Here is a 25,915-nt window from a genome sequence, read left to right as displayed (position 1 = left end):
AAATGTCATATAATTAACCCCTACTTTTCCATGCTGGTGTTTAATTTATGAGCCAGCACTGATATATTGTGCACCCACACTCCAAAACTCAATTAACTCTTGCACACTCAAGAGTTGACAGTAAGAGTATAAATCACGTCCCCCCCAGCACCTAGGCAATGCTAAGACTGGTAGCAATCTTACCCTCTTGGCCAGTGTGGGCATTACAAATACTCTCCCCTGGGCTGCCACTGTGCCCAAGTTGCAATTAACTCTTTACTGTCATGTAAGTGAGGTTATTGCTCACATTTATTCCCTGTGAGCAATAGCCTCTGGGCTGCTAGATTGCCATTAACCCTTCAAGTACTGCATAAGGCTTGGGTAGGAGCTACTGACACCCTCTAAAGGTTTGGTTGAGCTAGTGCCATTAACTGTTCTGCTGTTCTGTCCGATGCTCCCTTCACCCTCCTCAGAGCTCCTGCTTTAACTTGCCCAGGGCAGATAGCCTAAGAGCTGTGGCCCTGGCATGTTCATTGCTCAAGTCCATCTGTGTGAGTCTCCCCCCCTCCCCTCCCACTGTCTGTACAGCAGCAGCAACAGCAGAGAATCCCTGCACCCTCCCTGCGTCTCCCTCCCTCCCATATCGGGCTCTGCGGCTCTGTGTCTGCAAGGAGAGAAGGGAGACCGAGGGCAGCCTGCAGCCGGGGTAAGTGCCACCTTCCCTGATACCCCTCCTCTGTTGGCCTTGGCATTGGGGCAGAGCTGTGCGTGTGGCACTGCAGTGTGAGATTGAGGGAGATGCTCTGTAGGTTGGTGCAGTGTGTGCCAAGCTCCCCGTGTGCCCACTCCCACCCCTTTCTCCACTGATGCCCAGATACCTCTCCACTTATCCTCCGAACAGGTAAAAATCCCACCCTCTATTAATACCCAGTTGCCTCTCCAATGAACCCCCAGAGCCTGCAGATATTCCATTTCCCATCAGTTCTAGTGCCTAGCTGCCTCTTCACTTGCTCCATGAGAGATAAAATCGCAACCCCAATTTGCACTGGTGCCCAGCTCCCTCTCCTGTGACTCCCTGAGCCTCCCCAAATCCTATTCTACTGTACCCAATGCCAAGTTGCCCGTGTACTTACCCTGGCGGGGCAAATATTCGTCCACAATCTGCGCTGAAATCCTTGCTTCTTGCTTCTTCTCTAATCACACCTGGTGCAGGCAGGACTCCTATCTCAGCTCTGCACTGGGTATTAATCTTCCTCTGCAGTTTCTCCTGAGCAGGCGTGTGTCCTGTGCCAGTTGTTCCCTGAGTGCTCGCGTCTACTTGAGTTCCCTCGCCGACCCCCGTTAAATGCTACAGGCGGCGGCTCTGCGGAGCGCTGTCTCTGGTGCTGAAAATCCCTGATACGGGGAATCCGCCTGCTCCTAGGTGCACAGCACAGGGATAGGTGAGGTTGTAAATACAGCCAGGGATGAAGGGTATAATGTACAGTATTTTATACAAATGGATGTATATAGGTTGCAGACATATAATGGGGTGTATCGACTGGTTATTATACAGGGTGTGAATGAGGTAAGTAGTTATATTGGGAGTTTTATGTGGTTAGGTTGTATATGAGGTGAGTATTTTAGATACAATGGACATATTGGAAGAGTATGAGCTGTTATATGCAGAGGAATATAGGGGGAGTTATATACTGTACAGTTGTATATTGACAGAATATGTATATACTGATGCATATGGAGTGAGTAGCTATGAACAGGATCTGTAGGGACTAGAAGTTACATATATGGTATCATACGGTGACTAGTTATGTATTGTGGAGTATAGGATAAAAATGTAAATTCAGGGAGTATAAACAGTAGGGGAAGTGGGAATAGAATGGGGTGAATGAGGTACAGTAAATATGTACTGTGGGTGTAAGGGGTATTTTTTATGTTGTTATATGTAGGGGAGTGAGTACTTGCATAGTATGTATGTGATTAGTACTTAAATACAGTGATGTATAAGGGTCAGTTGTGTATAAGGGAAGTATTCATAAGCAGGTGTTGCACAGGGTGACATAGTAGCAGAGTAGTTATATAGGATAAGTAGTTTTATATAAAGGTGAAGTTATGTAGGGTGTGAGTACATATAAACAAAGGGTATGGGGGTGTTATGTACAGGAGTGTATGGGGTGAAAAGCTAGATACAAAGGTTGCAAGATGAGAATCTATGAACAGTATATATATTGTATATATATATATTGTATATATGAGTATATGATGTGAATAGTAATTAATAGGGCTGATGGGTGGGTATCTGTACAGTGGGCATATGGAATTAGTGGTTATATACAACAGATGTGTGGGGTGAGTATCCTGTGAGTATTTGAGTATGAACATAGGGTGAGCATTTATATTAAGGGCTGTGTGGGGCAGATATTTATAAAGGAGGTTATGGTGGTGTGTGATTTTATTCAGGGTGGAATTGGGCAGTTACAGTATGTGTGGGAGGCAATATGTTTTTATTTATGTAATTGTCTCTGGGGTTGATAACTATATACTAGTGGAAATTAATGAAAGGTTGTTCTAATTAGAATGGCATGTTTTTAAGGCTTCTAGGAACCTCTAAAACTGTAGTATCTTCCTAATCTCACTGCTAATTTATATGTCATTGCTGGTCATCTACTAGCCCATAACAGGCTAGTAGTAGCTTCTGACTGCACATCTGGTGGTTCGTGGGCTCAAAGTTTATGAAGGCACACTGGATACTTTATACTAGTGATCCCCAACCAGTGGCTAGTGAGCAACATATTGATCTCCAACCCCTTGGATGTTGCTCTCAGTGGCCTCAAAGCAGGTGCTTATTTTTGATTTCAAGTTTTAGTTGCATATAAAAACAGATTTATGGCCAAACAGTACCTGCTGTAGGCTGTCAGTGCACATAGGGGCTACCAAATAGCCAATCACAGCCCCTATTTGACACATTCAAGAACTCTTTTATGCTTGTGTTGCTCCCCAACTCTTACAGTTAAATGTGGCTCATGGCTAAAAAAAGTTGGGGACCCCTTCTTTATACCATAAATTTGGGTAAGTGACATGGAACCAAGGGCCATGAGACTTCATTGTTTCCCCATACCTGGATCCGTTATGGGGTGGGATACAATCACAGGTGGTGTGGTAGGGTGGCTAGCAACTTCTCCAGCCTCTTCCTCTGCTTCTAAAAGGGGACCAATGGCAGTAGCTTAGGGATTAAAGTACTGATATTACATAAAACACAGGGTAGTGGGTGGTGAAAATAAAAGAGCTGCCTCATTCCTACAACCCCCAACGACATCCTGGGTTTAAGCGAGTTTGTGAAGCGTCAGTACATTGCACCCCTATGTTACCTTGCTTCTGTTTTTACGTTTCTAGGTGCAATCACTGGGAAGTGAGAGCCTATTGTAATTTGTTACATGTCTGCTTGTCAATAACTAGTAGCAGAGCTAGAGCCAACATCTTGCCAATCAGAACATAAATAACACAGGACCAGAACAAGTAGCCAATCCGAGCATTGTGATGTTTTCAGATCTAGGGGGCCAGGCCAGTGGCCAGGCTAGGAACCACAGCAGAAAAATCTGTCTCTCTGTGCAGGGTCACAACCAGGAATCATGGAGCTCTTAAGTAACAGGGACCTGTCCAACGAAGTTCCCTGACCTTATATAGTATATGTATTTATATGGCCATGGAATGCCTCTGTGACTTATAATATCCTTATATTTTACAATAGGGGGTACTTTATTCATTATGTATATGTTAGGGTGTGTGTTTGGATGTGGGGTCAACAGTGTATAATATCTCAGGTGTAGGGGGGTCAGTTAATTTCCGTTGGTATCTTTGCTTGGGAGGCAGAGTCTCTGGTACATGAGGAATAATTGGATTATTTTACAGATGTCATATAGTAACCATTCAGCCCTTGGAGCCTGCAGTCCCCTCATCCCCTGTATTTATAGAACATGCTCAAACATTGACCTATGGATGTGCCTGTCTGTCGGCTTGTCTCTACCTCCCTCAACAGAAAACAGACATTGTTTTTGGCAGAGAGAGTTATGGAAGTATCTCAGAGTCTCTTAGAAAATACATGGTATATAGAGCAAGGGTTTAACAATAAAGAAGACAGACCAAGATTACAAAGACTCTTTATTGATGCAAAACAGTATTGTTTATTTAATATTGTATGTAGATCACCTGCTAGGAGACCTAGCAAGGACTTGTTGCTAAATGTGCAGATGTGTTGCACTGCTATTCAAAAAGGTACTTGTGACATTACGTGCTGCTCTATACTCATACCTTGCACCAAATGCTCTTTCATTGGAGAACTGTTATTCATCATTGAACCAGTATGACAGACATATGTTTTCAGAGATGTGGTACTTGCCTAGACCAGTATCAATATCTGTTAAGTTTTTCATTCATTTCAAATGAAAACATTCTATCTGCCTAAATTTTTTTTAAATCCACTAAAATGTCATTCATTCAGCTTTGAAAATGTATTTATTGGGCCTATCTATACGAATGAGTGTTAGCCTTTTGGGTTTGGTAAGTCTATCAAGTATAATGACACAGAGATAGATTATAAATACACATTTTAATGTACTGAGGGAACTTTGGCGAACCCATCACTTTTCTTGACAATGTCTTCTTCTATGGACCTATAGGTACTCAGCTACAATGGATCTTTCCCTGGCAGACTCATCCTTCGAAGCTGCTTACTTACGGGAGCTGCTGAAAAATGTTTCATTGTTTGAACTCAGTAATTTATACAACAGCACAGGGGACCGGTTCCTTCCACTTGGGATCAAAGTTACCATCGTGGTGGTCTATCTGATTGTCTGCGTGGTAGGTTTAGTTGGAAATTGTGCCGTGATGTATGTCATCATCAGGTAAGAACTTTTGTTGGAGTTGTGAAGATTAGCACTGAAATATCATGACCCCCACCACCAAAAAAGTGACACATCATGTCATACAGTAGGTTATTTTATCCCAAAGCGATTCCATCTCAAAATTGTTCTTTATCAGAAAGTGGAATCCCCTCTGTTTTCCCATAGCCATAGAGAGAGATGTCATAAACTTATGGTTTTTCCTCTAGTGAAAGGCCCTTTATCTACAGTAATTCCTTGCCCCACACACCTTGCTTCAAAGGGAATATCTTACAGACTCTAGTTCTCCATGACAAATTGTATCCAGCAATTGGTCAGCTAACATGGAACCCACCAAGTCATTGTTATAACCTTCACAATGCTTCCTTTAAAGGTGAAGGAAAGCTTCAATCCAAGGGGAATGCCAAATGTTAGGGAACCCCCAAGGATTGCAATGATTTACCCAGAGTTGGATTGGTCCAGCGGGACACTGGGTATAAGATAGACCATGCCCAATCCCCGCCTGCCCTCTACCATTGCATCCCTCCCACTCCCGAACACACTAAAAGTAAGTATAAGGATGAGGAGGGGCTGGTGGAGGATGAGTGGGCAAGCAGCAATCACCCTAGCGGGGGGCTTGGGGGCCCCTGGGTTAGAAGCCCTGATGAGCCTCTCTAACTCCAGTTTTACTTTGCTGATACCCGGTGCTCCTGTTACTGCACTGGCCTGGGGCACTTAGCAGTGAGTGATCCTCTTCCTCCCTTCTCCTTTCTTCATTGTTTCAAGTGGGCGACACATGAGGTCTAGTGCAAAAAACAGCCATTTTTTAATGTCTGCCTTTTTTCTCTACTACACATGTAGAGGAATGCTCACTCACAAGTGCCTTGGGCTGGTGCAGCTTTCTCCTAACAGGAGCACCGGCTAAGGTAACTCATTACAATCCTTGGGGAGGGGGATTTGGCACCCCTCTTGGAAGGGAGCTTTCATCTACTTTAGCATATATCTCTGGATCTCATTTGGTCCTGTTTTTTTGTTTATTACTGACCAGGCTGATATAAATACAATATATGGGAAATACAAATAATTTGCATGTGTTCTCCTATCTCAAGTCATTCTCTGCCCCGAGGAGGAGCAGTAGCAGCATTCAGTTATCTTTATATCAGGAAATGTTATTTTTATGCAGAACTGGAGCCAAGCAAAATGTCAGGCAGGTGACTGTGCAATCAGTGGAAAATAAACACACACAGTTGACAATCTAATTGGCTGCGATTGCAAAGCATGGAACAGATAAAGGACATGGAGGCATAAGAGGAAAGGCAGAGAGCTGAGGGTGTTATAGCTATTGAGTCATTACCGCCTACAGCTGAAAGGTCTTTGGTAAATTTGCATTGCTAATGAGCTGCTTATAAATTATAATGATATTGTATTCCCAGTTTTTAGGGGTCAAAGCTGCAACAGATGAGATTAGATATGACAGAGGCAACCAGTCACCTTCCTTTGGGCTACTAATTGCATAAAGTCCTTTGGTATCTACTCACAAAATTCTTTAGCAATAAGGCTTTTGCTAAGGCAGAACATTATCCTGATACTCCCGGAAGGCCTCTTCTGTATGGTGGTTCTTTATTGTCAGCTAGCTCCCAGGGCTTAGCTTTAGCTCCTGGTTACAGGTTGGACTTGGAGCTTCATGGGTACACATGAAAGATGTCACATAGTGTCACACAAATTGATGTTTTAACACAGTATTGCACAAATTGTCATTGTGACATAGTATCACACTAAATATACAACTGACATAGGTAATTAAGATTGTAAAAAAAGAACAGAGGCGCCAAAAGAATAAAAGGATATAAACGAGTTTAAAAACCAAAACTTGGTAATCAGAGGAGGCAGTAGTGGACTTACCTCCTCCAAGCAGACACAAAACCACTGTAATTAAGCAGTCAAAATTTATTAACGAACTCCAATCAGTGCAACGCGTTTCACGGGCTCAGACCCGCTTCTTCAGGCAATAAACATAGGAGTTACAGCATCTGGCAGTAGTATACACACTTAGCGTGAAACGTGTTGCACTGATTGGAGTTCGTTAATAAATTTTGACTGCTTAATTACAGTCGTTTTGTGTCTGCTTGGAGGAGGTAAGTCCACTACTGCCTCCTCTGATTACCAAGTTTTGGTTTTTAAACTCGTTTATATCCTTTTATTCTTTTGGCGCCTCTGTTCTTTTTATACAATACTAAGTCCACCCTGGGTGGAGGGTTGATACCCTTTTTCTATCTACAGAGAGCGACTTCTTAATCCTGAGTGGGGTCAGGACAATCTCCCCACCTGCCTTTACAGTGGTTGCCTATTGGTAACCTTGGTTTGTGAGTATATGTTATCTACTCTCATTTCATTATCCCTTACCAATACATATTATACTATTGGGGCTCTTGGTGTTCCTTTTGTTTATAGGTAATTAAGAGATGAAATGCAGAGAAATATTAAGGATAAAAAAGGTTAAGTTCCTCCTTTTATAAGTACTGTATGTATCGATCCAGTAGGAGCTGTGTAACTGCTTCTATGTTTTGGGACAGGTATCTGTTAAACTGCTGGTTCACTGGCTGAAATATATTATATTGATGGAGGGCCACAGCTGTGCCCCTAGCTGGACAGAGGGATAACCTTACTGGGGCTGTCAGAAAATCACACCCAAACTGGCCCAGATTCTGTATTCTCAATTCTCATTATGATATGGAACAGACAATCTGCTATTTACTAGTCAGTCACTGCCATTAGCGAGTGCTTAACTTTCCCAGTATTCTTTACTAGCTGTTAGATGCAGAAAAATGACCGGTGATCCAGATAATGAGTTAATGGGGCACCTGTAAATGAAATATTAAAGGAAGATAAATAATAGAAAGTAAAGAAAGGAAGTTATCAAAAAAGCCCCAGTATAGTAGGGAGGATGAAAGGATCAGGCTACTCCCTGAATATAGAGACATATGAAGTAGAACCACCAGCCCTGGCAGTTTCTGTTTCCAGGCAGAGAGTGGAAAGGAATGGATCATCTGGGTTGTCACAGAAACTGGCTCAGCGCTGAGGCGGCTCCAGTCTCTGCCCTCTGAGAGAACACAGGACTGAACCCCAAAATGGAAGGAAATGCTGCTACTCAGTGCCTCAGGTTTCTGCCTCTGAGTCCAGGACAACCATCTACTCATTGATCTCAAGTACTTCAGATCAATAGTCACTCATTCAGATTAATTAGCAATCCTCAGCCTCTGCTTTGGCCCTTGATATCTGATTGCTACAGCAAAACTGAAGAGCGGTAATGAGGCCCACTCTGTAGGCTTCCCACTGCCTACCCAAAATGCACTGCTTGAGGATCCTATTGGTATCCCTTGGGTCCACAGGTCTTAAGAGCAAGCTGGTGATTGCTGTGCTTGCATGCACCTCTGATGTACACATGTGCTATACCCTTGTGTCTTTCTGTCACCTCATTGAATATGTTCTATATGTCTTCATCCACTAAATGGGCCCATATCTTCCATCTGTATTCCAATGCATTTGCAAACTATCCCCATTTCTTTCTGTATATATCCTTTTGTATATGATCTCTATATTTCTATTTATTTCTGTATCCTATAGTGTGTGAGTTGGTTTTTGAACATGAGTGTGTGTCTGTATGCGACTGTGTCTGTGTAAGTATATGTATGTATTTATGGAGGGGGAAAGAATCATTGTTGTTAATACAATGAGTAAATTTAAGCATTTGATCTCTGAGGAGTCACTTACAGATCAGCATCTGCTTGAAGCATTTCAGGATTCTGCATCTTGCTTTGCTTGGGGAAAGACTTTGTTAATGTATTGACATGAACTGAGGCACACAGGGCTGAACACTACAACTTACCTGTGATGCTACATGCTGGGCCTATGGCTCTGCAGCAGAAATGATTCTATTGATACTGATTAATGGGATTCAAATGGCTGTCATTAATCATGTTTTGACATTGAGGCCAATGCATTCATTCTCCCCGGGCTGTAGAGCGAGCGCTTCTCCTACATGTGTATTACTGGCAAAACAAATGATTTGTGAATTCCCATTACTGAGGAGGTTGGCCCCAGGGCCAGGTCTGAGCACTAACACAAGTATGAAAAAATTCCTGGATGGTACCAAATAAGGGCTGTGATTGGCTATCTAGTAGCCTCTGTGTGGACTGTGACAAATAAGAGGCTCTATTTGACAGTACACCTGGTTTTTATGCAACCAAAACCTGACTCCAAGCCAGGAATTCAAAAATAAGCACTTACTTTGAGGCCACTGGGATTAACATCCAAGGGTTTGGTGAGCAACATGTTGCTTGTGAGCCACTGGTTGGAGACCACTGCCTTATACAAAGCCCTTCATTCTCCCACTGAGACGTTATCCCTATTGTGTTACTCCATATTTCTCTGACCACACTTTCTCTCTTCTGAGCCCCTCTTTATTCTGCCCAGCCACCCCTTTTCCCATTCCCTTTTTACTCTTATTGTTGATCTCCTCCTTCTCCCACAGTTCCAATTACAATTCTTCATTTTTCTCCTACTAACCTTCTTCTCCCACTGAGACCCTCTCTCCTAATGAACTCTGCCTTCTCCTATTGAGCCCCTCCTTCCACTTAGTAGAGGCCCTCACCCACCTATTTTAAACCCCACAAATTCTTCTTTAGTCCTCCCATCTTTTCCCCTTCCCCTCCATCTCCCTCTAAGGTCCCATATTTTTTTGTCATGAACTTGAAAACACTATATAATTTGCACCCCAGTATTTCTTGTACACAGAGACTCAATATATATTGTTCCTGTCAGGTCCATGTTTGGTATCTGCAAGGTATATTCTCCTAATGATCTTCTCTCTATTATATTTGCTGATTATTTACCCCATATCCTCCCCAGACCTCATCAAGCTTTGCTCTTTTCAGATATACCAAGATGAAGACTGCAACAAACATCTACATTTTCAACTTGGCTTTAGCAGATGCTCTAGTCTTGGTCACCCTGCCATTCCAAGGCACTGATATCTTCATGGGGATCTGGCCATTTGGCAACGTTCTCTGCAAGATTGCCATTGCCATAGATTACTACAACATGTTCACAAGCACCTTCACTCTGACCATGATGAGCGTTGACCGCTACATCGCCATCTGCCACCCAGTCAAGGCACTTGATATCCGTACCCCACACAAGGCCAAGGTAGTCAATGTCTGCATCTGGATCCTGGCCTCGTTCATTGGAATTCCTGTTATGGTCATGGGCTCTGCTGAGATGGAGAATGATGGTAAGTAGCTTCCAAGTGAAATATTAATTTTATAGAGTTGTGAGTGCGGGGGGGGGGGGGAGATAGGTAAATGGAAGTATATATTTTCCTCTGTACTAAGCACATAGCCTGTACAAATAAATACCATATAACTATGGCAGCATATGTACCATACTAAGCACTTTTCATTAAGAACAGCCCCCTAAATTTGATATTAGCATCTACAGAGAGATACTGTAAAACTATGGCAGTATAAGTATTCCCCAGTTAAGCAAGAACAGCTTTCTAATTTGCTTATTGTCTGTACGGATTGCAGGTGTCTATTTCATTCTTTAGTAAAGTTTACCCAGTGGCATGAGGCAACTCAGATTTTTTGACTGGAAGAGCTGGGCCAAGTAGCACCAAAGACTAAGGCATTACTACTTGGCTTGGTGTCCTGAAAAACTAAAATGTGATTCTTCTGAGCAACTACTAAAGGATAAGGAGACGGTAGTTAATCAAATAAACAGTCTACAATTAAGCCTTCTGCATGAAAAAGTCCTCCATAAAAGACACACATAGCAATATGTTGCCATGACTTTTTTAAAAACCAAGATAGCAGCGACTGATCCCGGCAACTTAGCAGCATTGGTTATTGTACAACTTACCGCAATGAATGAGTTGTGAAGACGAATCGCCACTTGTGTCTTTGCCCCTGACCAGAATGAAGCTGATGGAAATAATGGGGTTTTGTTTATGCAGAACTCATTATAGAAATGCTGTTTTCTCATTACAGGGGGTGGGAGAAGAAAATACAGGGGGGAAATGGTCATTTAATGCTTCATAATAAAACAGAAGCATTAACTTCTTCAGTCAATTCTAGAAGTGAGAAGAAGAAGGTTTTATCATGTGCTGGAGTGAGTGACCAAATAAATGTCAACTCATTTGGTTACAAGAAACTTCTTTATCCCAGACCTACCTGTGCAGCAAAGTAGGTCTGAGCATGTATATGTATGTGCCCAATGGTGCCATTACATGTGTGCTTCGATTGGAGTAGACCCTCGCACACCCTTTATGTAGATGTGTAGATTAGCTCGGTGCTCGATGAATGGAGGGTACGGTGACCTCCCAGTGACTAGAACAAAAGAACACACCGGCACACGAGACTTGTATCTGCAGGGCGAGCCCTTGCAAAAGTTGACCGCAGTAAAAACTTTTGCAAGGGCTCACCCTGCAGATACAAGTCTCATGTGCCGGTGTGTTCTTTTGTTCTTGCCATTACATGTGTGGCCATTGTTATCTGCCTGCTGGCACAGGTATAAGGGTGGCATGACTCAGAATGAAGGTTTCCCAGTTGAAAAGGCTGCAATGGTTGCCTATGATCTGAGTGAGTGTTGGGAGCGGAGACAATCTCATTGGGACGAGATGATGAGGATTTGCCACATGTCGATTCCAGAGCAGGTTGTTAGGTGACCAGATGATGATAATTATAGTTCAGCATCACTAGAGCACTATTATCCAATAAACGATTGCTGTTAAACTGTCGGTAGCCCCTGGATCCCCCCTCCAGTTTGCTTGCATTGTGGCTGAAGTGGAGGCAGAGAGGTTTTTTGTTCCTGGCTGAGCAATATCAAGAGCTATAATGCAGTTTAATAGGTCAGTGCTATCAACGGCATCACTACCTGCAGGAGTCTTACACAGGGGCGGGCTATAGATATTTATTTTGGACCCATGTTTCCATTCGCTCCCTGCTTGATTCTAAGTTGGGACTAAACCCAGAGGGGCAGCTGATTGTTATCAATATAATTTCTACAGTATCCTGATCTGTATAGTGTCATCCATAATGCCCTAACCTGGCAGGGTCGGGTGTGCCTCAGCCGAAATATATGGATGGGGGATATCATAAAAAAGGTTAATTGGTCTGATATATTTAGGTGCAGTTATGAAGCAATCTATTGTCATTTCTATGTTCTTCTTTGTATCAGTTTATCGGCGCCTCCTTCCCCCTCTTCACATTCTCGCTCTTTATATAATGATCTATCTCTCTGTCCGAGACTTATCATCTATCTGTGTCTGCTTTCTGCTCCAGCTTTCTATCTATCAATGATTTAGCTACAGTCTATTAACTATCCATTCATAATCAGTCTATCCTCTTTGTCCTTTCATCTATCATCTCTTTTCTTTGTCTTCTTATGTATCCCTATCTATCTATCTATCTATCTATCATCCATCTATCTATCTATCTATCCATCCATCCATCCATCCATCCATCCATCCATCCATCCATCCATCCATCCATCCATCCATCCATTCATCCTTCTTTCTTTCTTTCTTTCCTATCTATCTATCTATCTATCTATCTATCTATCTATCTATCTATCTATCTATCTATCTATCTATCTATCTATCTATCTATCTATCTATCTATCTATCTATCATCTATCTTTACAAAATATGTCTGCATTGTTTCTATTTCTGTATTTGTTAATGCTCTATCAATGTATCTGTAGACTGGAGCCTACCTACCCATGGTCTGTGTACCAGTGCATGCACCTATGTTGTTCATGCATTCTACGTACATTTGTTTATCTCGGCTCAGTGCATATTTATAGGAAGCCTGATATGTCGCCCCATTAGGCCTTGTGCATATCTGCTTAAGACAAACCCCTCAGTTGTGCAGGAAATAACTGTGCAACACTAATGTGTGCCTGTCCCTGCTGGAGCCAACGGCACTGTTGGTAATAAATCAGACCCCCCTCCAGCATGAACTGGGAATGAGATTGCGGGGAGGCAGGGAAACTCTGGGGAAATAAGGTCTCATTAAAGTCACGTCAATGTTCAGCTCCTGCTGGGAGCTACGTGGCACATACCAGGCCCGGGCTGAGATGCCAATAAATCCATTGCTCTGACACTGCTCTGCTCTGGTATAAATAATGGGACACATGTCTCCCTGAATCCTTACACATTCTCCTGTCACCCCCTTCCTCTACCTTGGCCCTAGATTTATAATGGAATCTTTTCCCCCAGGGAAATCTTCCTAAGGCGACATTTTTGTCATAAATGTTCATTTGGGGGCTGATAATAACATCCCTCTGGCCCACAGTTCAGCATACCCCACGCTCCTTCTCAGAAATAATATTTATACAGTAGCCTGTTAACAAGGATTCTCATTGGCAGCCCTGTCACTTGTTATTTATTGGTTTAAGAATTGTATCTGTGTTTATTAGCCAATGCTGGTATAATTCCAACCCTTTATCAGTCTGCGCTGGTATCAAATCAGATCCTTCATTGGTCTGCGCTGGTATCAAATTCAATGATTGTGCTGGTATCCAACTGAACCCTTTATCAATCAGTACTGGTATCCAGTTCAACCCTTTATTAGTTATTTTTATTATTTGGTATCAAGTCTGATCCTACATTAGCATGAGCTGGTATTGAGTCCAACTCTTTATCAGTCTGTGCTGGTATCAATTCCAACCCTGGCCTGTGCTTAATATGAACCTTTTATCAATTGGTGCTAGTATCAAGTCCAACCCTTTGTCAATCCTTTTTTTGGTCTGCACTGATATCAAGGCCATTCCTATATCAGTCTGCTCTGCTATCTGCCTATTTACCTATGTACCTCTCAAGGCTGTTCCCTTATCGACTTGTACTGCCATCAAGGCCAATACATTATGCATCTGCACCTCTATGAAGACAAATCCTTTTATCAGCCTCAGGCACCGCTCAGGTCAACATGTTATCAGCCTTTGATGCTATTAAGGGCAATCTTTTATCTACCTGGAGTGAAATCAATATAATTCCTTTATCAGTCTGTACTACTATCTAAGCCAATCTATATTTATCCTTTTTCTGAAGCTGCATCTGCCGCTCATACTAATACTCGTATCATTTTCCAGTCTTCAGATCCAAAGTTGAATCATTATACATGTTCTGCCTGCTGTGTGTCTTGTAATTATAAAGCTGTCATCAGTGAAAGGCAGAAACAGGCAGGGCTGATGGGCGGCAAGCCATATTCTTTTCATTCCCGTAAGGATATCATTGTAACTTTAACCACACACTCTGTAATTTCCCTTCTGAATTGTGTGTAGTACAGAGTAACATTTATACGGGCATAGTTTTATGGTATCTCTCTATACAGGCTATGAACAAGCTTGAATGCTATTGCTTCTGAACTGTGCTTAGTACAGGGGAATACCTATGCTGCCAAATCTCTATGGTTTCTTTCTTACCAGGCTATGAGCAAACGTATGGGGCTGTTCCTACTGAGTTGTGCTTAGTACAGGGGATCATTTATACTGCCATAATTATATGGCATTTCCATAGGATATATACAACATTGGTTGCTCCTGCCTCATGGGGTGTTTCTGATAATACAATGCCAATGGAAAGTCATTATCTCACCAAGCCCCCACTTACATCAAGTCATCATATCCCCCTTATCATATACCCTTCATAACACTCATAACACAATGTCTATAGGGGGTAATAAGAAGGGTAGTTGCTCTTAACAGTAATGTAGAGACAATGCCAAGAGGGCAGTAGTTCTAATTGCCATTGGACAAATACAAGGGGAATTTAAAACATGTATATTCCAAGACCCTTTAAAGCTGGTTGATTATTTCTTAGGAAGTTGGATTGGACCCAGTCATGGAATGCTTGGGAGCCATAGAGGACACTGGGTTACTTCTGTACAGAGACCCTACAAAAGCAGCACCACTGTGTACATGTGTCCCAAATAACCAAACTACACATGCCCCATAGAAATAAATGAATCAGATATTGGCCCTAGTTCTCTGTTGCCAAAGAACATGAAGATCTAAGCTGTTTTATCCTTATCTTTCTCTGCAGAGATTGAGTGCCTGGTTCAGATCCCCCCTCCAGAACATTACTGGGATCCAGTTTTTGGCATCTGTGTCTTTCTCTTCTCTTTCGTTATCCCTGTGCTCATCATCACTATCTGCTACAGCCTAATGATCAGACGACTGAAGAAGGTGCGGGTGCTCTCTGGCTCCAAAGAAAAGGACCGTAATCTACGTAGGATCACCCGTCTTGTTCTGGTGGTGGTTGCTGTGTTCGTAATCTGCTGGACTCCCATCCAGATCTTTGTCTTGGTGCAGAGTCTTGGTGCTAAGCCTGACAGTGATCTCAAGGTGGCTGTCCTTCACTTCTGCATTGCCCTTGGATACGCCAACAGCAGCCTGAACCCTGTTCTCTACGCATTTCTGGATGAGAACTTCAAGGCTTGCTTTAAGAAGTTCTGCTTCCCCTCAGCCTTCCGCCCTGAGCTGCAGATGTCCAATCGCATGTGTAGCATTGCCAAAGATGTTGCCTATGCTTGCAAGAACTCAGATGGACCGAATAATCCAGCATGACTAGGCATGGAATTGCCCATGATGGGGACAGATGTAGACCAAGGGGTCAGTAGTCCAACGGCAGAACTGACACAGATTACAGCCTTGTGACCCAGATGATGGAGGTGTCGGCAGTGACACCTCCTTCTTGGATTAAAGCAAAAATTGAAGGAAGCTGTGAGCTTCAAGTCTACACCAACAATGGGGCAGTGTCCACCTTACATAGGAAGGACTGATGTGAATACTGGACACCTCAAACTTGTCCGCTGCTTCAGAGATCCCAGTTGTGCTGCATATCTTCTAAACTGGCCGGCTGAGTTACTATTCATCTTGGGATACTTGGTCGTGGCCTTCAGTTTTCAGGATTACGCCTGTACCAAAATTTAGCTTTTTCTAGAGACTTTTGTTCCATTTGCCCCAGGGGACAAGACTGTCCGAATCCATTTGTGCCACCCCCAAAAATGTATATAGTTTAATTAGCTTCTAATTAGTGTATCTACGATTGGTGTGTGTCTCTCTCTACACACGCACACACATATATATATTTATTTATATTACCTATAGTATACATGAACATTATTGACTGGGTATTTTAAGGTTTTGGAATGTGATGCAAATCTACACCATAAGCGTGTGGCCTACCTTTTACATAGCTGGTAGAAGATTGTTTGGTCATAAGTCAGATGGCTTTCACATATCAATATTTTGGGGGCTTTTCTAATTTTAGAAACAAAGCTAAGTTCCTACAAACTGTTCAGTTTTATTCCATTCCAACCAAGCTTTGAAGGCAACCTGTTCCTATTATTGCATGGCTGCTTTATTCCATGCACAACCTACCCATGTCTGCTCTGTAGGCTAATTACAACTCAAGGCATTTATGAGTTAGGACAGCTCCACAGAAGAGAAGTAGCAAAGACTTATGGGTGAGGGTTCTAGCATGACAGTTGCCCATCCTGTCAGTGTGGGAGTTCCTGAGAAAGGAAACACCAAGCCTTAAAGCCTTGTCACTTTGTAGCCTTTTTTGTACATATATATATATAAATATATAGCATTATTCACATGTACCAGATATATTGTATATTTATATATGCATATACATTATTCACATGCACATCTGTTGTGAAAAGCCTCAAACAAAAGACCTTTCTTTGCTGGAGATCTGCAAAGCTTTGCTCCAGGAATTAGTGTCAGAACATGTTAAAGCCAAAGGCAAGGACATTACTTGGGTGCAAGACAGAGGGATTCATGGACTATGGCACTATGGGACACTCTAAAAAAAGAATGCCTCATTAAGCTGCCATTTAATTCCTGCTGAACTACAAGATCTTCAGCACAAGGTGTTACCGGGATGGTGATAGTTATAGTTCAAGGCAATTGCCATCTAGTGTCAAGATCCAACAAATCCATAACAATAAGCAAGAAGATTCTCATAGGACAAAAATAATGCAATGAGATCAAATAATTTTAATGGGCTCTGGAGAACAAATGATTGTTAAGTCCATGAATAAAGCCACCCTAAAACCTCCTTGTAGGATCTATGATGAGATCTGGCTTCTTAAACATGTTGCAAACTTGAGAAGACAAGCTGAGAGATGCACTTAACTGTTTGGTTATATATGCCCGTCAGTGTGAGGCCAGCACATAAGAACATTACCTTTGCCCAGGACCCAGGGAAGAGATGCCTGAAGGAAGGAATGGCATGCAAACTCTGTATATGGGATTCTCAGCACTGCCTGTTTTCTATCTGTCACTCCTGGTGCCACACTGCATTAAGGGGAGATTCCTAATATGTTGGCCATGGAGAAAACATTCTGAATCAGAAACCATAAAATGTGTTAAAATAATATACTGTATGTGTGCAAGTTTAAGTTTGTGTAAATGAGACTCAGGTATTGGAAGTGCAGAGGCAGTTAGGAGTGTGGGGAGGGCACATGTAGGTGGGTAACTGCGTTTGTATAGGAGTTGAGGGAACAGATATGTGGGTTAGTGTATGGTAGAATTGTTGAAAGCACAGGTAGGCAAGTGTGTGGGAACAGCTTCTGAGGGCACAGGTGTGTGGGTGAGATTGTGGATAGAGCTGCTGAGGACATTAGTTGGTAGTGAGTATATTTAGGTGAAACAGAGAGCAGAGTTTCAGATGGTACAGGTCAGGAGTGGAGTTACTGAGGATAGAGGTCAGAATGTGGGTAGAATGGGATCATGAGTATGGATTAGAATGTTAGTCGAGAGACTGAGAGTAGAAGTTGGTGAGAATGTGAATAGAATGACTGAGGGTATAGGTGGGTGGGTGAGAATGTGAATAGAGTGACAGAGGGTAGAGGTGAGTGGGTAAGAATGTGAGTAGAGTGATTAAGGGTATAGGTGGGTGGGTGAGAATGTGAGTAGAGTGATTTAGGTTATAGGTGGGTGGGAATGTGAGTAGAGTGATTAAGGGTAGAGGTGGGTGAGAATATGAGTAGAGTGATTTAGGTTATAGGTGGGTTTGTAAGAATGTGAGTAGAGTGATTAAGGGTATAGGTGGGTGGGTGAGAATGTGAGTAGAGTGACAGAGGGTAGAGGTGGGTGGGTAAGAATGTGAGTAGAGTGATTAAGGGTATAGGTGGGTGGGTAAGAATGTGAGTAGAGTGATTAAGGGTATAGGTGGGTGGGTGAGAATGTGAGTAGAGTGATTTAGGTTATAGGTGGGTGGGAATGTGAGTAGAGTGATTAAGGGTAGAGTTGGGTGGGTGAGAATCTTAGTTGAGTGACAGAGGGTAGAGGTGGGTGGGTAAGAATGTGAGTAGAGTTATTAAGGGTATAGGTGGGTGGGTAAGAATGTGAGTAGAGTGATTAAGGGTATAGGTGGGTGGGTGAGAATGTGAGTAGAGTGATTTAGGTTATAGGTGGGTGGGAATGTGAGTAGAGTGATTAAGGGTAGAGGTGGGTGGGTGAGAATCTTAGTTGAGTGACAGAGGGTAGAGGTGGGTGGGTAAGAACGTGAGTAGAGTGATTAAGGGTATAGGTGGGTGGTTGAGAATGTGAGTAGAGTGACAGAGGGTAGAGGTGAATGGGTGAGAATGTGAGTAGAGTGATTTAGGTTATAGGTGGGTGGGAATGTGAGTAGAGTGATTAAGGGTAGAGGTGGGTGGGTGAGAATGTGAGTAGAGTGACTAAGTGTAGAGATGGGTGTGTAAGAATATGTGATTAAAGAGCATCTGAAGTAAAGCTAAGAGAGTAAGTAAAGCTACAAAGGGTAAAGGTGGATGGTAGAGCGTGAGTAGTGTTGCTATATTTAGTGACTTGTAGGTGACTGTGTAGATTATGTACCTATTGATATTGGCAATGGAACAGAGAGTGTGAGTGTTGGAAGGAGTGCCTTATTGTAATCTATTTGTTCATTGCTTAGCTTCTTGTATCTTGTTAATGTTACTTTGTAGTAATATGTGCTGGATGTGAATGCCGCTCCTCCTTAACCTTTCCTATCAGTGACTGTAAGCTCTTCTGGGGCTGATATAATTTGATTGGTCCCTCCATACAGATCTGTGGCCTATTGGCAGCTTGTATTAATGTGCTGTGACTGTGATTTGCTGCTGTTGGGACACAAGTCCCTGCTTTGCTCAGAAGGAATGATTTCTTGTACCTTTGCACCATGTGCCATTTTTGGGTGGTGCCATTTGCACAAAACCCTCTTATGTTTCTCTTATGTGTGATCTTGTTTAATTGCTGAAATGATCATTACTTGCTTAATGAATTCCAGGTGGAAAGAGCATAAACTCAAGTCTTTTTTTAAATGCATCCAAATTACCATGTACAAAGCCTTGGGTGTCTGTGGGTGGGGCAGATAATAGATGGCATTTAACAGGCATAGTTGTTATGCATAGAAGCTGGAGGGAAATGAAACTCAAATAATTGGCAGAGATATTATTTCCTTTAATTAACCCGCCAGTCACGCTAATAATATTCTCTCCTTGGTTATGAACCTACAAGTGGTATTGATTTAACACCCTGCCAACCCACCCCACTTTGCATAGTACCCACCTCCTTTGCATTCTGCATCTGCACCATCTTCCCCACTAGCTTGGTCAACATATCAATCTCCTGAAATTCAACCCACCAACTACTTCTGCTTAGGTCTGCTCATTTGCTCTATGACACTATGCTTTCATTCCCCATCCCCAAAGTTGCTCCTATGGTACATACCTCCTCTGCCTCCCCGGAACTCCCACCCTGGATACCACTGCCATGACATACGCCGCATGACTTTCTATGGATTGGGCAGCCTGCCTGGGGCAGGAGGAATTGCAACTTTTGTTTACTTGCTTTTCTTCTGATGCACTGACAAATATGGTGCATCGCCAATAAGCTTTCCCAGCATGCTCAATGCACAGACTAGCTGTATCCATAGTACATAGAGGCCCAACATACATATACTGATTATCATAGTATATGCCCATATTATCTCAAGCAATGGGTGGGACTAGAAGTCTCTGATTGCATTTCAGGGGGAAGAACAAATGATGCAAGCCAAGCACTGGGTGGGACTAGAACATTCTAATTGCAACTTACAGAGGCTTAGCGGCATGAATATTATGACTGTGGGTTGGGCACTAACAGTGCAGCATATTAGAACATTTTATTGACAAGGTCCAGTCTTCACACAAAATATACATTCGAGGGCATATTTTTTTTAACATTGGTGACAACCATCACCAGCAAAGTTGCCTATAGCATCCAATCAGATCCTTGCTTTTGTTTTCTAAATTGTTGGTGACTGTTCAAATATAATCACCTGAATTGTTTAATTGTCTTTTAATGCCAATGAGATGACTCAATTCCTTTCTCCGTGGTAAGTTTTGAAACCTCCAGATGTGTTGGTCTCACAGCCAATGATGGCTAATCCCTTTAGCTGACAATAAGTGGTTCCAAATTTAATCAGGGAAGTTCGACTGAAATCTTATTGTCTTCCCACGGAAAATTGCTCTCCATCTGGGAGACTTTGCTTTTCTCAGCTACTAAATCAGCTCATTCTCCGCTTCACGGGGAGTTCATTAGCAGCAGCAGCAGCAGCAGCATCCTCACACTGCCCAACATTTTGCTACTGACTGTGCTTGTACATGGCATGGAATGGAAACTCAGCCAGCTGCCAATATCTATAAAGTACAGTAAATCAGCTTCCACCAATATATTTAAATCCTAATATACTGAGGGGCAGTCCCTTACGGCACTCATGAGCAGGGGCGCTCTCAGGCGGCAGCGCCAGAGAGGATTCCAGGGGCGGCAAAAAGCCGCTCCTGCACCTTTAAAAGCCGAATTTCCGGTTTTAAACCGGAAATTCAGCTGCGCTATTGCGAGAGAGCGCAATTGCGCTCTCCACAATCGTGTTCCTGCCTCCCCTCCCGACAGGTAAGTCGGTGCGGGGGGCGGCATTGCAGGAGCCGCCTCAGGTGGCTCCTTCCCCAGAAATGACGCTGCTCATGGGGTTAATTGAATGGTACAGGGAGGTCTCAGGTAAAAGTCTAACTAAATGCAGCTACATAACTATATGCTTTCCCCCTGCCCACCCCCCACAGAGTTACAATGTGTGGAAGTGTTTAAGTACTTGGGAGTGTGGGTTAGTGCTAAATATAGACCCAATGGTACAGCAACTAGGTTCCAACCTCATGCACTGGTTGAGCCTCCTGCTTAACCTACTGGGGCGTATTAATCTCATAAAAATGGTAGTGCTTCCTAAACTACTTTTTCCCTGGTCACTATGGCAGCCTTCAAACTAAGGGTATTCCCCACCTCTCCAGCCGATAGGACAGGTTAACAAAAAACTCCTCCCAAAAATACCTACCTTAACCCCATATACATCCACTACTCCCCTCTTACACTTGTCTTTTTTCCTGTCTTCGCTGCAGATAGGATATGGATTTTTTTTGTCTGGGTTTTTGATATCCCAAGAAACGTCTTCTTTTATGGCTCACCAGGACTCATTATGGGATCCTTGAACCTGGGGAGTTCTGTGCCTCTCTCCCTGGAAAGGTTTGGTAGCATGCTCACAGAGGAGCAGTCCAACCGCAACCCCGTTATTAGGCAGCCCGGGTTGTATGTGTATACGTTATTCTTGGTGCAGAGCATAATCTGAAACACTAACAAAAGGGACAAGAAATGTACTATACCTGCGTGACACACCAGGTTTGTTGGGTGGCACCAGGGACCTGTCCTGCCTCTCTTAGGTAATAGGGTAGGTAGATACGCGTCACCATTTTTTTTGGTGGGCTCACGCAAGGGAGACGCATCACAGTAGGTGCGCTCACTGCGGGCGCATTTGGATGACGGTACTTCGACGCGAAAGTGGCTCTGAACGCGCAGGGAAGTGAAACACAGCCTCTGCTGCACGGGGAGAGTTTTTTAGAAAGATTCTTTGCTGAATTAGGTATGTTCAGGCTTTTGGATTTATGGAGGTTTTGTTTTAAAGCCTTCATGTTGTTTCTTTTCGGTTTTGAATTTAGATTGCTCAAGATGGTGCCTAGCAGCCCAAATAATGCTGCCCAGAATGATAGGTGAGCTATGTGGAAGGTAGGTTTGTTACAGAGAGATAAAAAAGAGTGCAATCTAAATGATTTTAATTTGTCTTGTTTTATCAGTGTGTCTTCACCCATGAAGAGGAGTAGTAAATAGAAGAACAGGGTATGTGTTGCATGCCAGAATACAGCCCAAAAACATTCAAAATTTTGTGACCGCTGTTCAAGGAGATTGGTTGGAGATGCTGCAGCAGATACTGCAGACATTATAAAATGGATTAAAGAAGCAGTACAAGTACAAGCAGCTAGTAAGAGATCCAGAAGTGAGTTGGAAACTGAATCGGAGATACCTGTGCATACAAGTAGAAGGCAATTTGAAAAAGATGTAATATCCGATGAATCAGCGGATGAGGATTCGGAGAAATAAGAAATCAAGTCTTCTTTTGATTTGTCATTGGTAGAACCATTAATAAAGGCAGAACACAAGTGGAATTGCCAGAGACACAGGAGACACAGGAGGCCCATTCTTCATCATGTAATCCTTTTAAAGCCTTAAAGAGGGAGAGAGCAACATTTCCAGTACACAAGGCGATAAAGGAAATTGTGAAAAAAGAATGGGAAAAAACGGAAGGAAAAAATCTGATTCCGGCCAGAGTATTTAAAAAATATCCTTTTTCTTTACAAGAGGAGCAAGTATTGAATAAACCACCTAAAGTAGATGTGGCAGTGGCCGTTTATCTAGAAGAACAGCGCTGCCAGTAGAAGATGTGGTGGCTTTTCAGAATCCAATGGACAAGAGAATAGAAACATCATTGAAAAGATCATATGTAGTGTTAGGGGCAACCACAAAACCAGCGTTAGCCTTAACAACAGTTTTAAGAGATATGCAATGTTGGCTACAGAACGTGGAAAAAGCATTGAAGGATTGAGTCCATAGAGCTTGTATTGTGGATTCATTATCTGAAATAAAGCTTGCGGCTGATTTCATAGCAGAAGCATCAGTAGATTTGGTAAAAGCATCATCCAGAGCAACAGCCCTGTCAGTGTCAGCTCGTACAGCTTTATGGTTGAGATCCTGGACGGAGGATAAGGCATCAAAAATAAGTCTTTGTAACTTGCCGTTTGAAGGTACAATGCTGTTTGCGGAGAAATTGGAAGATATTATTAGGAAGGTTACGGGAGGAAAAAGTGTTTTTCTTCCCCAAGAGAGATCGTCTGGAAGAGGAGAAGTGAGTGAAAGTAGACAGTTTTTTCAAGACAGCAGATTTCTTAAGGAACAAAGATTTAATAGAGCAACAAGACAAAACATCACATCAAATCAGTGGACAGTGGGTCAAGGTTCTCTATTTAAACAACAGAGAGGAAGAGGAACAAGAAGTGGAGGTCAGAACAGAGTATTCAGAGCTCAATGGGTATTACAGACAATAAAAGACGGTTATCATCTGGAATGTCGAATGTGCCAGCACAAAAGGAAAAGAGAAAGATCATGTTGGATTATGTACATCAGCTGCTTATGGATGGAGCCATTGTTTCAGTGCCTCAAGAATTCAGGAAGAAAGGATTCTAATCAGCGATGTTCCTTTTAGAAAAGAAAACAGGGGATTATCTTCCAGTTTTGTTTCTCAGACCAATAAACTCTTACCTGAAAATAAAAAAGTTCAGAATGGAATCAATCCAGATGATTATAGCAGAGATTCAACCAGCAGATTGGATGTTGTCGCTGGACCTAAGAGATGCTTACTTACACATACCGATTGCAGAAAGGTATCAAAAATATCTCCGGTTCGCTGTAGGGGAAGACAAGCATTTTCAATTCACATGCCTACCATTCGGGTTAGTGACGTCCCCAAGAGTATTCACGAAGATTTTGCAATCGTTAATAGCAGAAATCAGAAAGAGGGGTATTTTAATATATCATTACTTGAACGACATTATGTTGAAAGCGAAGGATGCAAAGACCTTAGAAGGTCAGAGAAATATAGTAATGAAGATTCTTCAGAGTCATAGATGGAGACTGAATACGGAGAAGAGTCGGCTCTGACCCACACAGGATTTAGTATATTTAGGAGCAAGGTTCTTGACGAAGCTGGTGTTAGTAACATTACCAGAGGACAAAAAGATCAAGATAAACAGTGTGAGGACACAGTTTCTTCAGGAAGCGAGTTGGTCAGCCAAGAAGATAGCCAGTGTCTTGGGACTTTTGAATTCAACAATTTCAATGGTCAAGTGGGCAAGGTGGAATATCAGACCATTGCAACAAAACTTTATTCGACAATGGAAACGGTTAAGTCAGTCGTGGAATCAGAATTTAGTGATTTCAGACCAGGTCAGGAAAGACATGAGATGGTGGCTGTCAAAAGAAAATTTGGCCAGGGGGAGATCTCTAGACGAAGTTCATTGGACAGTAATGACAACGGACTCAAGCCCTTGGGGCTGGGGAGCACATCTGGATCAGACATTTGTTCAGGGGAGATGGAAGAGCAGCACCTGTCGGCCAATGTCTTGGAATTAAGAGCGGTTTGGAAGGCAATTCAAGAGCTAGAGCATCAATTGAAGGGAACTGCCTTAATGGTAAGAATGGACAATCTAGCGGCAGTGATGCATATAAACAAGGGGGTACGTGCAGTCTAAGTCTACTGGGGGAATTAAGCCCCATTATGAGTTGGGCAGAGATATATCTGCACGATCTGTCAGCATTGCATATCCCAGGAAAACACAAATAGCAGATTTTCTGAGCCGCACGACAATCAACAAGCACGAATGGGTAAACCAAGAAATATTCCTACAAATAGTGCAAAGATGGGGTCAACCAGTAGTGGACCTGAAGGCAACGAGAGTGAATCGGAAGGTGAAACAGTTTTATGTCAGAATTCAGTGTTACCAAGCAATAGGGACAGATGCTCTTTCAAAGGTTTGGAGCCAAGGTCTGTTGTACACATTTCCTCCATACCCTTTAATCTCGAGGGTTCTCAGGAAGATAAAGAGGAGAAAGCCAATATGATAACAATTCATCCAGATTGGCCCAGGATGATATGGTATCCCTTATTGATGGCAATTTTAATAGACAAGCCATGGGCACTCCTGAGCAGGAGGGACCTTCTCCTACAAGGACCAATAATGCATCCATGCCCACAGTAATTATCATTGAAGGCTTGGAGATTGAGAGGAATAGACTAAGGAAAGAAGGATTTTCAACTGCATTCATTGAAACGATGTTAGCGTCTAGAAAACCTTCTACAAATAAGACTTATAAGAGAGTATGGAAGGTATTTTTACCATGGTTACTTAAAAAAGGAGTCACTCCTGAGCAAGTAACAGTGTCTCATGTATTAGACTTTCTCCAAGCTGGGTTTGACAAAAACCTAAGTGTGAGGACTTTAAGGTTGCAAACATCAGCTATATCAGTATTAACGGGGAACCAATGGGCAAGAGACCAAAAGGTGATAAAGTTCTTGACAGGAGTGTTGCATTTAAGATCTCCAATTAAAAAGCTTTCTGCAACATGGAGTTTGCCTTTTGTGTGTGATTAACTAAAGAGCCATTTGAACCTCTGGACACAGTTTCAGAAATATTGTTAACCTTAAAGACAACTTTCTTAATCGCAATCACTTCAGCAAGGAGAGTGAGTGATTTACAAGCTCTGTCATCAGAGGAACCATTCACGGTAGTTCAAGCAGATAAAGTAGTGTTGAGAACAATACTGGAATTTTTGCTAAAAGTGGTGAAGGATAATCATCTGAACAGTGAGATTATTTTACCATCATTTTTTCCAGAGCCGGTCTCGGATCAAGAGAAAGAGTGACATAATCTGGACATAGTTAGATGTTTATCATCTATTTGAAAAGAACAAAGTCTTGGAGGAAGACGAATAAGTTGTTAATTATTCCGTCTGGAAACAGAAAATGCCAAGCAGCGTCCACAACTACGATAAGTAGGTGGATAGTGAATTGCATTAAAACAGTTTATCAAGAAGCT

General features: G+C 42.6%; 1 protein-coding gene across 2 annotated transcripts; it reads left to right on the top strand.

The window, feature by feature from the left end:
* Positions 1-532: 532 nt before the first annotated feature.
* Positions 533-17,819, top strand: oprl1.S (opiate receptor-like 1 S homeolog). 2 transcript variants are annotated; one of them, NM_001357874.1, is made up of 4 exons: positions 533-685; positions 4,653-4,877; positions 9,788-10,143; positions 14,953-17,819. In NM_001357874.1, exons 2-4 carry the CDS (start codon positions 4,666-4,668, stop codon positions 15,564-15,566), a joined length of 1,182 nt encoding a protein of 393 aa, NP_001344803.1. In that variant the 5' UTR covers positions 533-685; positions 4,653-4,665; the 3' UTR covers positions 15,567-17,819. Both variants share the same exon structure in this region, with proteins under 2 accessions (NP_001344803.1, NP_001344802.1).
* The last annotated feature ends 8,096 nt before the right edge of the window (positions 17,820-25,915 follow it).

The sequence above is a fragment of the Xenopus laevis genome, chromosome 9_10S (assembly GCF_017654675.1).
Source record: "Xenopus laevis strain J_2021 chromosome 9_10S, Xenopus_laevis_v10.1, whole genome shotgun sequence".
In the NCBI taxonomy this organism is placed as follows: domain Eukaryota; kingdom Metazoa; phylum Chordata; class Amphibia; order Anura; family Pipidae; genus Xenopus; species Xenopus laevis.
The sequence above is the reverse complement of the archived record's forward strand: the minus strand, read 5'-3'. Positions and strand labels throughout refer to the sequence as shown.

Coding starts and splice junctions, on each gene's coding strand:
- oprl1.S (NM_001357873.1), top strand. CDS start 4,666: ATGGATCTTTCCCTGGCAGACTCATCCTTCGAAGCTGCTTACTTACGG. Junction 4,878..9,787: donor GTGATGTATGTCATCATCAG/GTAAGAACTTTT, acceptor TGCTCTTTTCAG/ATATACCAAGATGAAGACTG. Junction 10,144..14,952: donor TGCTGAGATGGAGAATGATG/GTAAGTAGCTTC, acceptor CTTTCTCTGCAG/AGATTGAGTGCCTGGTTCAG.